The 15,560-nt window shown below is 36.4% G+C and overlaps 2 protein-coding genes across 3 annotated transcripts; both read right to left on the minus strand.

Moving 5' to 3' along the window:
• Positions 1-5,764: 5,764 nt before the first annotated feature.
• Positions 5,765-10,595, minus strand: LOC103339259 (ATP-dependent zinc metalloprotease FTSH 10, mitochondrial-like). Of its 2 annotated transcripts, XM_008242537.2 has the most exons (8): positions 10,324-10,595; positions 10,000-10,234; positions 9,823-9,894; positions 9,589-9,719; positions 8,552-9,028; positions 7,664-8,431; positions 7,306-7,533; positions 5,765-6,375 (listed from the first exon to the last, which is right to left on the minus strand). In XM_008242537.2, the coding sequence occupies exons 1-8, from the start codon at positions 10,381-10,383 to the stop codon at positions 5,896-5,898; spliced, it is 2,451 nt and encodes an 816-aa protein (XP_008240759.1). In that variant the 5' UTR covers positions 10,384-10,595; the 3' UTR covers positions 5,765-5,895. The 2 variants fall into 2 exon arrangements, with proteins under 2 accessions (XP_008240759.1, XP_088909501.1); XM_089053375.1 differs by lacking the exon at positions 10,324-10,595 and having other exon boundaries at positions 9,995-10,227.
• A 798-nt stretch (positions 10,596-11,393) lies between these two features.
• On the minus strand, positions 11,394-13,597 carry LOC103339250 (putative WRKY transcription factor 49). The gene is made up of 3 exons (XM_008242525.2): positions 13,175-13,597; positions 12,940-13,086; positions 11,394-12,071 (listed from the first exon to the last, which is right to left on the minus strand). The coding sequence occupies exons 1-3, from the start codon at positions 13,426-13,428 to the stop codon at positions 11,579-11,581; spliced, it is 894 nt and encodes a 297-aa protein (XP_008240747.2). The 5' UTR covers positions 13,429-13,597; the 3' UTR covers positions 11,394-11,578.
• Between the last annotated feature and the right edge of the window lie 1,963 nt (positions 13,598-15,560).

Consider the following 15,560-nt stretch of genomic DNA (forward strand, 5'->3'; position numbering starts at 1 on the left):
AGAGAACTCTGGGAGAGAAAGCAATGCTAAAGGTGTTGAACAATGAAGGAGTGGGAGGAGGAATGAGAGAAGCAGAGGTGGGTTTAAATAGGCAACCCGTTGTTTAATTTCCCACGAGTTTCAATATTTTAAAATGATTTTAAACCATATTTTTAATCTCAATCACGTTCAGTTAATTTTAAAACTCATAAAAAAATTTACAGGAAATGAGAGGAGAAGGCAACAGGAAAATGCCAACCTGGTTTCCAAGGTTGAACCAAGTGTTGTATTATGTGGACTCTCTTTGTCCAGAAATTTCCAGTTTTGCCACCACCTCTCCACCCCTTTCTTTCATGGTCCAAGTTTACCCTCATAGTCTTTTCTAAATTCCACAAATACCCTTGAATTTGAAATCCCGTGTTAAGTTGTTTGTTTTGAAAACAAGTGGATGCCAAAAATTGGTGCCAGCCATTATGACAAGGGAGGGGTACATATATGGTAATATGCTAAGATGCTATGCTTATGCTTGTGGAGCGGGAGAGTTAGCTAAATACCTAATTTGGGAAAAATATTATAGTTGCTTACAACTTACAACTCTACTCAATAGGATCATAATTATTGTTATCTGATGTTTTTTTCTTTCTCTTTATGGTAATATATATACAAATTTATAACTAATATAAATGCTTGAGAGTTAAGTTGTGTAATATCTATAACATATTATTGGTATTACAAAGGAGTTTGTAGCTCAGTTGGTTAAGAGATTTATCCTGCATCCGACTTCGAGGTTCTTGATTTAGGGTATGTTTGGTCTGATTTAATTCTTGACCCAATTAATCTATGAGAAAAATTTGGTTGTAATGAGAATATCGTCATTTTGGTATTTTCGGCCAACAACGATATGCCATATAAAAAAGTTATCACACGTGTTATAACATTATTAGTCAAAAATAATAAAACATTATTATCCCCGTTTCATGACAGTGTTTTAAATAATCTAGACGCTTCTGGACGCACACAAGTTGCATCCAGGTGGAAGGATATGTATTCTTATAACTAGGACCAGCTAAAATGAGCTCTAGTAAGGACAAAAATCAGCATATGGGATGGTCTCTTTCATTCTCCACTTAAACTCATCACAGCAAAGCTTTTACCTAAATCAACCTGGTCTTACAATAATGAGCCTGGACACATGTCATGGCATATGTGATTTTAATCTTACTTTAATTACTTTTCTCTTATCTGGAAAACAGAAAGCAAGGTTCAAGAAGGCAAATCAAAGCACCATGGAAGTGTAAAGATAACTTTAGGTCAATCATAAAACTGATATTGTATGCATGTCAACAATGATTGAGGGTGTGTTCTTAATGTCAAATTCTTGTATTTTATCTCTGTTATTAATGAATTTTCTAATTTATTTTTTTTAAACAATGATTGAGGGTGTTAATTCACTGCTAATGAGAGAAGCTAGCTAAACTTTCACCATTGCGGCTATACATATAGCAATGATAGTTACAAAGTACACACATTTTCCATGCCCTGGAAATATTAATATATTGAACCTCCTCTCCTCCCTAGGCCTAGCTAACTTTAAAGTTTGAAGCAAACCCATTACTCATTCGGATGATGAACACCCACTTAGTCTTTGCACTGCATATAAATATAAACAATTCAATAGCAGCAAATTAGTGGACTTCGGAAGAGAATCCTGTCTCGTTGATTGATTGTATATGAATCGTAAACAAAAGCTTTTGTGAGGGCCTAACCTCCATAATTGGGGGAGGCTATCTAGCCAGATCCAAATTTTAATAATTTATATATACACAGAGAACTTTCGTTGAAAGATTCATTAAATAAGCTTATTTGAAGGACACCTTTGTAGAGATCTCGTCAAATAACTTCATTGATTTTGTTGATATTAATCAGATGTCTTAATGATTTTCAATTTATTTGATTTTTTTGTAAAGATGATCAATGAATGAAACGATTTGGATTTAGGATATATACATCATTCCTATCCATAATATACATAATCGCATGAATAATTGTTGAGAACTTTAAATAATACAGGTGTCACTAGAATATAGAAGATATACGTGATCAATTTAGAATACTTTACATGCACCTTGCCTACTTGCCAACGCAAGATATATTGGATGACTTGGTGATCTAGCTAATCTTTTGCTTCCATCAATTCATCAAAAATAGTACATAAAAAAAATCTATGATGCATGACATCAATAAAACGTTTTCTAAATTGGCCTTATTGGAATTTTATAAATGTGATGTGTGTGTGCATAGACAGATATCTAAGATTATAATTGAAGGGCTTATAATTGAAGCCTGTGCCGCCACTATACAAATAAAGTGCAAATGACACAGGAGCCTTGTTTTATTTATTTGTTCTGAGAGGAATTGATTGGAGGCCAAATATTACAGAATAGGGAAAAGTACAAGAGAATTAGATGAAAAGGGCTGAAAAGGAAAATGGGTAGACGCTTCTTTAGTCATTCTTTCCCGCTACCCCCTCGCATGTGCTTTTGCGCTTGCGTGAGATTTTTTGAAAAAAAAATTAAAATTTATTTTAGAATTAAAAAAGATAATGAGTAGTTGTGTTCCATAAAAGTAAGATTTATTATATGATTTTTCTTTTAATTTTAAATTTTTTTAATATAAAAAAGTGTGAATTTACCATATTATCCCCATTTAATTAATAATTTCAATTCTTAATATTTGCATTAACCAAATGACATTTTCTCTTTGAATATTTTACCATTCTCTGCCTTTTGTTATATATATAGATTCACCATATCCTTAAAATAAAGAGTAAGATAGCTACGTATACGGAGAAAAAATAAAAATTATGCTAGCATTGGTCGTTTAGGGCGCACAATTTTTTAAATAGGTGTGTGAACGACAGATATGCTAGCAATGCTAATGCTAAAATAACAATGGCGGTGGCTAGCACTAGATGGGTCTTATGAAAGAACCATTTCTGACTCCTTCCCCTCAATTATTTGAACTACCTGGGCTGGCCGTGACCATGACCCTTGTATTGTTGTTATTACTGCTAATATTCTATGATTTATAATAGTATTATTATTTGGACTCCTAGCCTCCAGTTGGTGAGGTTGTTTAGGAGAAAGCAACAGCAACGGAGAGTTGTAAGAATCATGATCTGGCAGTCAATATTTTACTGTTGCATTGGTTTCTATGCAGTCGATCTAGGAGTTGTTGGGATTTTCAGATATTTTTTTGCATAAAGTCAAACATGTTTCAGACGGGTGTTTTGTTCCTTGACATATAATTAGAGTTGGGATATTTCATGTGTACCTTGTGCATTAGAAATAGAAAAAATTAGCCTCCTCTCTCGTGACAAGCGTGACAATGCATTGAGATATTGGTACAGTGTAAGAACGTACAAACTCAATAATGGTAGCATCTGCAAAATATCTGGGTCTAGCTCTTGGATTAATTGGCCTTATACATCCATCATATATTCACATGCAAAGTTTTGTACGGCAAAATCAATAGCGAAAGGCCTCCCATTTCCAAAGTAGTTAATTGTTTTGTTTAAAGTATAAAATAAAATAAAATAACAAAGAGTTTAATATTTGAGAGGTGACATCGGGGTCAAGATTTTACCAATATATATTTAGGCAATTGGAAGAGCAGCTTTGCATAATCACAACCAATCTGGATGGAGTGTTTTTGTTCTATCTTGCTCTTGAATAGGCTAATTATTGTCTCTTTCTCCATTAGATGAACGGGGCTAGACGTAGACAACTAGCCTACTTCATTACAAAGCGGTATGTGTACCTACTTTTCTCTCATATCATACAAAGTCGTATGATCTTAATAATAAAATTCAAAATTCAAAATATTATGAGAGGAATATTATATATAACCAGAAGCATAATAAGAATTTCTAATGATATAGACATCCGAACGTGAAAACAAACTCAAACATATGTGATTGGTTTTGAATGACCAATTCACCATATAATAACAAAATAAATTCAGTTGAGGTAGGATTGGTTCCACCAAAAAATTATTAATAAGAAGAAACTTTCTCCTCTAATAAACAATGAAAGTTTTTATAAATAAAAAAAACTATCAAATAAGAAGAAAAACCCATTTATTTAATCCTCCAATAGTTGTTGGGAATTTGAGAGGAGTGCCCAACTTTGATAGTTGGGGTTTGGTAGATCATATAGTCAAATATATGTTGGGCAATTTCGAGCATAATGTTGGGCACGTTGCAAACCGTAGGATGTGCTTCAACAAGATAATGACTATAAGGATTTGAACCATTCAATTACCCTCAACACGACCATCATTTAGTCCTAGATGTGATTATCTTTCATATAGATGCTCTCTAATAAGGTTAAGGATGTGGTTTCACGTCACAAAATTAACCAGCTAAATCGGCTATAATAATTGATGTTATAAGTACACAATAAATTATATGTGTGTCGATGCATCATATATTAGTCATCTAAATTGGTTACAATAATTGATGTAATAAATACGCGAAGAGTTAGGTATACGTTGTAGCATAAAGTACCATGTGATGTCAAATTGTGGGATAAGACATTACCAGCCCCTCAAATTATTGGCGATGAATTATCTAAGCAGCCTTGTTTGCTTTCCAACAAGGAGGCCATTAGTGTTTGGATTTTGACCTGGCCTTACTTAGGCTCAAAGGGAAACTAGTCTTGTCCATTATGATTCTCTAGGTAGCCAATCAACGGCCTACTATCTATCTTCAAAATCCCAAGAAAATGGAAGCCCCACACAACAGCTATCATGATTCATGCGCATATGTAACTAGTTCTAGTTGGGTGGTTCTCAGAAAAACATATGCAGTACTTTTGATCCCTCATCGATTTTATATATTTTTACTGAGGTCAAATGTGCCTGCCTACTGTCAAATGTGTGTGTTAGTTGTTGACATGATCCAAATCATAATCACACTTAGGAAACTAATTAATCAATTAATTTGAATTGAAACTTGGTGTTTTTTTTTTTTTAACTGTTGAGAGGTCCAAAGTAAAAGGGTAAAACAGCTGTATGAGGAGGCAATTGGTTTTGTATGTGAGCTCAACATCACAATCTAGATGTAAAGTTGGTTCCCCCAACCCAAGTAATTTAAAAAAGAGCATTCGTCCATTTCCCACTAAATAAAGGAGAAAGCAACAAAGTCCTATATGGTCAGAATCAGCATGTATTCACAATGAAAGATGCTTCGAAAATGACTGCCCTTTCTTTCCAAATAATAGAACAAAACTAAACCAAACAAAGTGTACTACCGCCCATCGCTCCTCCTCCATGAAACATGGCACCAATTTCTTCAATGACCTAAGACCATGCCTAGAGTCTCTGTCAAGTCTTAAACCTTAGGTCTTAAGCCACTAACTAAGCTATATAAGCTACAAATCTCACGTCCCCACGGTTTTAAGCCAAGGACTATAGGTCGATATTCAGGCCTTCCACGAACCATGAGTACAAGGCATTGAGTTATGGTGATCGAGGTTGACTCATCAGACACTTGATGTCAAAAATTCGGTGCTTTGAGACTTCAAACCCTAGACCCGGGACTTGAGACTTAAGGAATGAAGCTTAGGTTTGAAGAAACTTTTCTTTTGATTTTAATTCTCAGGATTGCTAGAGTTTGAATGCCTTCTCTTCAGATGTTGTGAGAGTATTGAGTGCGGGATTAATACTCTGCATCTCTAGAGCTAATCTTGTACGGCTTTAAAAAGAAAACAAGCAACAAATCGTATGTGGGAAACAGATGATATACCTAATATGTTATTTGGATATACAAGAAGTTCACAATCGGTTCTAACAAAGGAGCCAGTCTTTCAACAAATATAATTTTATATTCACAATAATCCACATGAAATCAATCAACTATGCAGGCACAACATCTGGTTGAATGGGTGGCGACCGACCATCGTCCACATTCCCACCCTCAGTGGTCTCTTTAGGTTCCTTACCTTCTTCTTGGAACCCTTCCTTGAATCTGTCATAGTTTGTGGGCTCGTTTGACTTAAATGGGCGCTCTCCCAATACTCGAACCAAGTCATCTTGGTGAAGGACCTCCTTTTCCAGCAACAGCTCTGCGATCTGTCCTACTTGCACTTTGTGCTCCTCTATCAGCTCAATGGTGCGGACATATGCTTTGGCCACCCATTCTCTAACTTCACTGTCGATTATTGCACCGGTCTTGCTGCTGTAGGGCTTGGCCATCTCAAATGCATCATCCCTTTGAGGAAAAGAAAGAAGACCCACCTTGTCGCTGAAGCCATACACTGCAACTTGGGCATAAGTCATTTTGGTCACTTTCTCCAAGTCATTCTGTGCTCCAGTAGAAATCTTCCCCAACAATACCTACTCCAAGAGTATCGCAGCAGTTAGTGACTCAATAAAAGTCAGCTGATAAATTCTCAAATGTTGCAAAGATGCCTTTCGTTTTAAAATTAAAATGTTGTACCATCACAGCAATGCCACGACTTCAACTTTCTAGCTACAGGAGCCTCATCATGCAAAACCAGCCACAATTTTTTGTCTCTATCAAATAGCAGACTAAGATGTATAGTCAAAGATTTTAGGCATGTTTTCTATATTCTGTTCAATCCAAGGATTGCATTAACAAATCTTACTTAATAACCGATGGGCATCCACAAACAGATTATTGCGCAACATACACATACATGCACACTAATGGAAGAGTTGTTGACGATTTGAGAATGTGAACACCATTCTATGTAAAGATTCAAAAGGAAATAAATTCAAGAACAGAGAAGCTTTGACCCCTCGGTTTTGAGAGCTACAAAAGGTCCCTCAATGCGATTTTGTAAACATCACCTTTTGAGTCTACAGCATTGTGCTTGATCATTTTATGATAATTATTGTTAAATAAAACAAGTATGCAGTCACAAACTACTTGGACATTACAACACAACTGGAGTCATTACTTATGAATCATTTCATGGAAAAGATTTAAGGAACAAAATACATCACATACTTTCAGCATTCTCTATTAAAAGTTTATGGTCGCTTGGTTGCCAAGATGGCATTCTCAGAAATTTAAACTTCATGTTTCAGTTGCATTCGCCATATTTGAATTGAACGAGTGATATACCATGCTAAAGTGCCTTTGTAATTTTCTAGAGTTGAAGCTAAACCATAAATAAGTCAGTCTCAATGAGGAAGGAGGGATGGTGGGAGCATATAAGCTTCATTCTTTAATAAATCTAATCATATGATTCATATCCCAACTTACTCATTCAGAAATTTGGGAAAGAAAGAGAGCTTTACCTGCTCAGCAGCTCGACCACCAAGGGTCATGCATGTCATGTCAAAAAGCTGCTCTTTGGTCATAAGAAGATTTTCATTGGGAACATACTGAGCAAACCCCAATGCTGCAGTACCACGCGGAACGATAGTTACTTTAAGCAAAGGTTCTGCATGTTCCAGGAACCAACCAGCAACAGCATGACCAGATTCATGGTAAGCAACAGTCCGTCTTTCCAGCTTGCTTACTACCTGCATAAAGATACCAGTAAAGCTTTAAATATCTCAGTAGCTCCATACAAAACCTTTCTAATACTCAGTAATCTTTGAGTCATAAAGAAGTCAACAACTACGCAGAATGTCGTGCAGTGGCAACAGATACCTTGTTCTTCTTCTCTAGACCACCTATCACCCTGTCTATAGCTGCCTCAAAATGTTTCATGGTGATCTTTGGGCTCTCATTCCTTGCAGCAATCAAGGCAGCTTCGTTGCAGACATTTGCTATGTCTGCTCCAGCAAATCCAGGAGTGAGAGCAGCAAGTCTCTCAGAGTAATATGATGGTTCCAAATCCAACTTGAGCTTGTTCAGATATATTTGAAAAATCTGGTTACGACCTTTGATGTCTGGTTTATCAATAGTAATTTGACGGTCAAACCGACCAGGCCTCAAGAGTGCTTTATCTAGAATATCTGGCCTATTGGTGCCAGCAAGTACAACAACTCCAGCAGTGGTTCCAAATCCATCCATTTCCACAAGTAATTGATTGAGAGTACTTTCACGCTCGTCATGGCCACCTGAAAAGCCTCCACGCCCTCTAGCTCGGCCAATTGCATCAATCTCATCAATAAATATTATACTGGGTGCGCACTGTCTTGCCTCTTGAAATAAGCTTCGAACCCTTGATGGCCCAACACCAACAAACATTTCCATAAAATCTGAACCAGATATAGATAGAAAAGGCACCCTAGATTCACCTGCAGTTGCCTTTGCAAGAAGCGTCTTTCCTGTTCCAGGAGGGCCAACAAGAAGAGCACCTTTTGGAATTTTTGCTCCCAACTCCTCGTATTTCTTAGGGTTCTTTAGAAAGTGCACAAACTCCATTATTTCTTGCTTAGCCTCATCACAGCCAGCTACATCTTTAAAAAAAACCTGAATCATAATGTGGACATTAATGTAATTGTTGTAAATAATTCAGTTTAGGTTTCACTTTACTACTAAGACAAGAAATATGATGAAGGCAAACACAAGTAAATGAAATGCATACTTAACCTTGTTTTTGGCATTCTTATCCAATTTTGTGATCTGCGCTTTCCCTATATTGAATATTCCTCGGCCACCTTTTCCACCTGGACCACCAATGCTAGGCATTTTTCGGCTCATAAACCAAAGGGCTCCCAGAAGCAACGCTGTTGGCCCATACCTCATCAACTCTTGGAACCAATTTATTTGGGATACATAAATTACAGGAACAAAATCATGACGGTCAAACCCTAAAGCTTCTTGGGCTTCCTCCAACTTTTCCTCAAAAGATTCAACACTCCCTATGTTAAAATAATATTTATACTGGGTTGTATTTCCTCCTGAGGAAGAACCATCAGCAGGTCCCTTTACAGCATCATCGCCACTCTGTTTCTTATCATGTGGGAAGCTCCTTACGTACACTTTCGCAACTGATTTGTTTGCAACTTCAATGTGATCTACCAACCCAGGTTCAAGTAGCTTGTTTTTAAATTCTTGGAAACTTATCTGGGAAATATACCAATCAGCTTAAACATAAATAATTAAAGAAAATCGGATAAAAAAAATTCTCCATAGTTGTAGGGAGAAATGCAAAACCACAAGTATTAATATCATAAATCCTTAATCTTTAACAAACAATAGCATCAAATAATCCTCTAAGCAGTTTTTCGGATAACATAACAGCATGAAATGGCTAGGTTACTAGAACTTGTTTGGCAGATGGCCTACAAGATGCTAGTTCATACTCACTGTGTTGAAGAAATACTATATGCATAATACTTATGCTTTCTGACATGAATGCAACAGAACAGAATTTATCTAAAATGCACGGTAGCCCACAAACCATATGAATCTTTCTAAGTCCCAAGTGCAGAAATCCTCAACAGTATATAAAGGGGAACATAATGTAACAACATTTCGTCAGCACCAACAAGAAGATTGCATGAAGATGCCAACAAAACAAATGTTATCTAACATAAGAAAATAGATGGCAATTCACATACACAGCGACCTTAACCAACCTATCCATCTATTCAACAACTAGTTGCTGTAATCATATTGATTACCTCCTTCGCTTGTTGAGGATTAAGTAATAATGATGTGAAAACAAAGCCAAGGAACATAATAGGACCGATAATCTGATGCCAAGGAATAAAAAGTTCCCGGGGATTCCCCTGATCACCTGCATTTGAGCCCCCTGAAGAAAACTGAAACTAATGAGTACAGTAAAATAATGTTGCACTCACTCAAAACTCATTAATGGAAAAAAAAAAACTACAAATACTAAATATGTGACACACCTTTGGACCCGGATTTCTGCCCATCCCCTTTTGGAATTTCCTTCTTATTTTTTGGATAATAATTCTCATAATCTGAAAGAATAAACAATTGTAAAATCCATACATAAATACATTACGGTAAGCATCAAATGTATAAAATCAAACATTTTTCTTTAAGGTTTGGGCAGAGAACCTTACTTTTCTTCTCGTGCCCTTGGCTGGAGAAGAAGCGACGAATTCTAGGGTTTGTGAGAAAAGACTTAAAATTCGACAAGTAAGTATTAGAGACGAGCTGCTTCCCAGCTCCATTATAAGTCAAATATCCCCTCAGAAGCCCTAGCTCGCCATCAACGCCTGAAATGCACGCATTTCCGAGTGGCACCGTTTCGTGCAGAAACGTAGTCCTTCCATTGTAAGTACCCGAAATCACGTTCTACACAGCAAAATATCAAACTTCATCAACCAACAAGAAATAAATTTAGAGAAGAGATTTAAAAATATGGTTTTTTGGGATATTATCACTCTTTTGAATTTAGAACGAGCCGAGTGGGAAAGCGAGCGTCCGATGCTTGAGAAAACCATTGTATCGAGCCTTGAGGATCGTATAGGGTAGAAAACGGTGCTTTTGAAACCCTAGAGAGAGCTTTGCGGGTCTGTTTGGTTTCTGATAAAAAATCAGGTGCAAAAATTTGATAGGGCTGGAAAGAAAGAGAGAGCGAACGAGGGGTTACCGGAATTAGGATGGTGTGGGACTGAAGGAGCAGAGGCGGAGAAAGGGAATGATTTCGTGCCCAGAATCAGAAACCGCCTTCTTTATTATTGATTTACCAATTCGCCCTTGGTTATGGGACATGGGATATGAAATTAGTGAGGTTACTTTTGTCAATATGTAATGCTTCTTCTAGTTTTGGAGCCTGAAGATGGTACCAGATTACCAATATGCACCCGGTTAGTTTGGTCGCCTTGCTTCCCGTGTTAACAGAATTATAATTTTCAAAAATATAAAAATATATTGAGATTTTGCCACTCCTAAAATAACTCTCTCCACTCCTTTACACCCTCATCTCAGTGATCTCACAATACATGAAGGGGTGCCAAAATAAAAAATGTGGCTATATAGAAAATGCACTTCAAAACTAGCTTCTCACCCTTCTCATACTTTAAACATGAATGAATAGACAAATTTGGTGTGGTGACTAAGGGAGCGTTTGGTATCCTATTCAAATAGGGAATTCAAATTTTTTTATTTTTCTTTAAAATAAATAGTTCTTAAATCTATTTTTAATATTCAAAAACTTGTTTGGTATGCAACTTGAACATTGTTTTCAAATATTAAAAAATTCAGAACTTGTGGGTTGTTAGAAAAAAACTTAAAAATATATTTTGTTTTTAATAATTGGGGTGCTTTTTAGTTGTTATTGAGTTTGAGTTTTTAAAAATAGATCAAACAGGTTTTCTTTATTTTGGACTCAAATTATGTTTTTGAATTTAAAACGTTGAATTCAAGTTGAATACCAAATATGACCATAAGTTAAATTTTTTTCTTCTTCGGTTCAAATAGCATAAGTTACATAACATTACACAAAATTAACTTAATCAATACTTATCTACTACCTTGTAGTTTGAAACATTCTTTATTGCCTTGTGATATCGACAATAGAAACTACATCGAACTTTAACATACATATCATTATTGCACCTCATTGTATATTTCACATATATAATAATGAACTAGGATTATTAGACTTTAACAATATGAATATATATATGAATTCATTCATCCAAAGCTATGATTAAAACCAACATCGAAATACGAAGTAGCCCATGACAGAGAAGAAGGAGATGTTGGAGACGACCGGTAGGAGGAACAAGAAGAATTTGAAGAAGCACTCGATGGATTAGGGTTCCTAATCATAAATGGCACCACATCTTGAAGCAACCCTTGTGCGCTTGGCTCTTTTTCAACAAATTCTTCATGTGGGTCGGGGAATGGGCCGGGCTGCAGATCCGGGTCAGGGTCAGGGGTAATACTTCGCGGGCTTTCTTGGGCTTCATGTTCACGGTCTTCTGCGTGTGGCTGTGAGGTTTTGTTTCTGGGCTTCTTCATAGGTGGGCTGGTGTTCTGGGCCTGGTTGTTGAGTGGGAAAAATGGGTAGGCAAAGTGTAAGTGGAGCCCTTCATAGGTGATGATGAGTGTGTCTGGGTCGTCACTGGACCTCTCAACTTGCTTCTTAGCACTGCACCTTGGGTTTGTGCACCTGTAGTAGCTCCTATTTTTCATTTTTTTTAATCAACACAGCCCAAAAAAAAGCTTGGTAAGAAAATGGAAATAAATAATTATTAAAAAAAAAGAATTTGAGATATACTTTAATTGCATGATTGTAGCAATGTGTCAAACTATGTTTTAATTTATTGTCAGGGTTGATAGTGTGGCCTAGGCTTGGACCTCATTTAGGTCAAACTACTTGCATAGGTAGACATATTTAAGGATAATCTACCTGCTTAAGGTGTTGATTAGGGCGGTTGGATTCATGGGGCAGTACTAATTAGAGAGCAATTTGTAAACTAGTCTGCTTAATTAGTATTAAAGTTGCCTAAATCATGCAGATTCGGACTCATACGTATACTATAATGAAGTAGGTTTAAGACCCTAATTAAGCCTTCAATGCAAAGTTGAATGGTTTAGGTTTGAAATAAACAAATGATGCGACTTCTATGCATCACTTGTCATTTCTTTCAAGTTTGAAATAACTAGCATTCTAATCTATGAATACAGATATATAGATTTGATCAATTTTTTCTTATTTTTCCTCTTTTTAATAGTCATATATTATCTTGTTACGAAAGAAATATATCGTTGTTCACACTTCTCTTGAAGCTTCTTGCATTATTCCTTCACGACAAGTTACTCAACGTTTAATAATTAGTATTTTGAAATTAAAATTCATATAATTTCAGCGATAAAGTACTTACCTTTGCACCTAATAAAGAGAAACTATGGCTCTCATCTTGAAAAAAAACAATCAAATGATATTTACTATGGCGGCAATAATACCAAACCGTACAGCTTTTAAAATACTTAATTCCATAGAGGGGAAGAAGAAAACGAAGAAGAAATAATGAGACTAAAATAGTTACCTAGGATTTGGGCTATTCTTAATGGATTTCTGCCCATACTTCCTCCATTTATAGCCATCATCAGCCATTGCTCCATTGTCACAGCTTTTAATCTTCAGAGTGTACTTATGCTCAACCTTGCTCAAACCCCTTTCCAGCATTGAGAGCCTGCAAAATAATACGCCGAAAGAAAAAAAAACCCAATTAAAATTAAAATTAAATGAAAATAATTATTATTATTGTAACATATACAAACCTAGCCGGTGAAAGTTCTTGGGGTTGAATTGCTCCAGTGGTGACAGACAAAGCGGTCTCGATATCTTTGATTGTTGGACCAGAATAGACGGTCGGGATGAACCGATTAACAACACTATCTTCATTTGAAACACTCATCTGGGATTGTAGAGCCTCCTCTGGTAGCACAAAGAATGGTGTCTCATTGTCCAGAAGCTCTCTCACAAGCTCTTCCTCCGACCCGTCGGACCACATGGCACCCATTGCGTCCTCCATTGTTAACACAAGAAGAAGAAGAAGGCTGAAAGAAAATGAGTTGATAAGATGAGAAATGAAAAGCTCATGAAGAAATAAAAGAAGAGAAAGGGTGGAGCAGATGGAGAGGGGAAGGTGTCACGTCTACGTGTTTGCCTCTTGACTTTAAAAGCAAGCTAGAGGGTTTTGTTTTTTGTATGGATTCCACTTTGACTTAACTAAGAATTTTCTTCCCGTTCAAACACTAACATATTTGGTAAACTGAATATTTGGCACCACCTCATTATATTATTATTGATATTTAGTCACGTCGTACATCTTGCACACGCATTATAATATGAGTAAATATTTATTGATACTATTTCTTAAAATGAAGGAAAATAAATCATGTCATCCACTTATATTATAACACGTGTATAAAATGTACAACGTGACCGTAGTATTCTAAAATTGCTTCAAAAATACATGCCGAGGTAAGTTTGATTTTGGAAAATTTTACACAACCCAAATTATGGAGGAGCCATTAATTTACTTTTGTTGGTTTGCTGCATTCTCTGTGTTATGTTGTGTTTTTGATGGGATAGATGCATTAAGGTGGACCAGCTACCTGACCCATGACCCAATCTCAACCAAAGCAAGAGTCAACCACTAAAGAATCAATAGAAATATACCTTTTTCATTATTTTTCAAAGAGTTGTTCTCTCTTTCTTTGAATAAACAAATTCTTCATTATCACTCTTTCTGAATTCTTTAAGGAAGCATATAATTGGCTACCTGGATATAGTTACTTAAGAAGGAGTAGATGAAGTATGATGACTTTTGAACTATAAAAAAAACCAGTTCAATTAGAGGAATCAAGCTATAAAACCCAACTTTTTTCTCAACTCTCTTTTTGGCGAACTAGTCTCGATCGTGCGGGATGAGTCGCATGGATTACCAATCCATATGATACCTTTGAGAGAAAAGGAAAAAGAGATATGGTTCAAATGTATCTTCCTTAATAAAACTTATGACATAAAGTTGCTCACATGTCATGAAAACCATAATAGACTAAATTTGTTTTTTTGTTTTGTTTTTGTTTTTGTTTTTTTTTGTTTTTTTGCAGCTGATCTGATTGATCTTCTCTCCTTGCTCCATAAGTCAATGTAATGAATGGTTATAAATGATTACCGATGAGGTTGGATGCTTTACTACAAACATAGAATATTTGCGAAAAGAAGATAAAAATTAAAGCCTTCCCGTATTTAAGGTTTATACTCATAGAAGACTAAGCATGCATGTTCAGTGCATAATTTCCAAGATTTTTATTTATTTATTGATAATTCCAAGCAATCAGTAGCTTATTATATAACTTGAACCATGTCTAATTTCCCAAATCTCTACGCTTCACTATTTAGATCTTTAGATACATTTTTGCAGTCGATGCGGCTGGCGGTGCGAACAGTCAGTGCCTATGCCTAAATACCAACATAGTGGTCCACACACATACAATTGCCTCCATCGTTCTCACAAGAGAAAACAAAATTAATTCTTGCAACTAAACTAAATTATGCCCATCCAAATTCATTAATGAAGAGGTGATTAGTACTCTGCATTAGGAGGAATGACATATCGTTACGTTATGTTGCAAGACTGTTAATCAGGACTAGAAAACGACGTGCTGAAAAAAAAAAAATATATATATAGGGTGTGTGTGGTATTATTCAACTACCATCACCATAACTTATTTAGAAAGTTTATCTTGAAACACAAGGGGAACCGAGTGGTTGCTTCAGAGTGAGGGCAGGTTTGGCGGCTTGTGGCTTTGACTTTTGTAAATGCTAGAAAACCTCTAGAGGGTGCGCTGTTTCTCTGTGACCCTACCCGCATAAAAACACAAACTCGGGTTGACCGTCAGACAATCGGAAAGAGAGAGGCGTCGGCTAGCGAAGGAAGAAGTGGAGTGGGCACAGGTTAAGAACAAAAAGAAATTAGAAACATAAAAAACACACACACCCAGAAATCTTTGGTTGGACGTATTTGCAAAAGTCAACACTTTTTTACGTGGGGCCATGTGGGGACACGTGTGATGGGGAGGCCCCACTCGTGTCGAGGTTCACGAGGGAAATGGAGGGGGCGGCTCTGGAGCTGTCGACGTCCTGGTGTTGGAGGAG

The sequence above is a fragment of the Prunus mume genome, linkage group LG1 (assembly GCF_029339155.1).
Source record: "Prunus mume cultivar Tortuosa linkage group LG1, ASM2933915v1, whole genome shotgun sequence".
NCBI classification, from domain to species: domain Eukaryota; kingdom Viridiplantae; phylum Streptophyta; class Magnoliopsida; order Rosales; family Rosaceae; genus Prunus; species Prunus mume.

Coding starts and splice junctions, on each gene's coding strand:
- LOC103339259 (XM_008242537.2), bottom strand. CDS start 10,383: ATGGTTTTCTCAAGCATCGGACGCTCGCTTTCCCACTCGGCTCGTTCT. Junction 8,432..8,551: donor ATAAGAATGCCAAAAACAAG/GTTAAGTATGCA, acceptor ATTATGATTCAG/GTTTTTTTTAAAGATGTAGC. Junction 7,534..7,663: donor GTCTAGAGAAGAAGAACAAG/GTATCTGTTGCC, acceptor ATCTTTATGCAG/GTAGTAAGCAAGCTGGAAAG.
- LOC103339250 (XM_008242525.2), bottom strand. CDS start 13,428: ATGGAGGACGCAATGGGTGCCATGTGGTCCGACGGGTCGGAGGAAGAG. Junction 13,087..13,174: donor CAAGAACTTTCACCGGCTAG/GTTTGTATATGT, acceptor ATTATTTTGCAG/GCTCTCAATGCTGGAAAGGG. Junction 12,072..12,939: donor AAGAATAGCCCAAATCCTAG/GTAACTATTTTA, acceptor AATGAAAAATAG/GAGCTACTACAGGTGCACAA.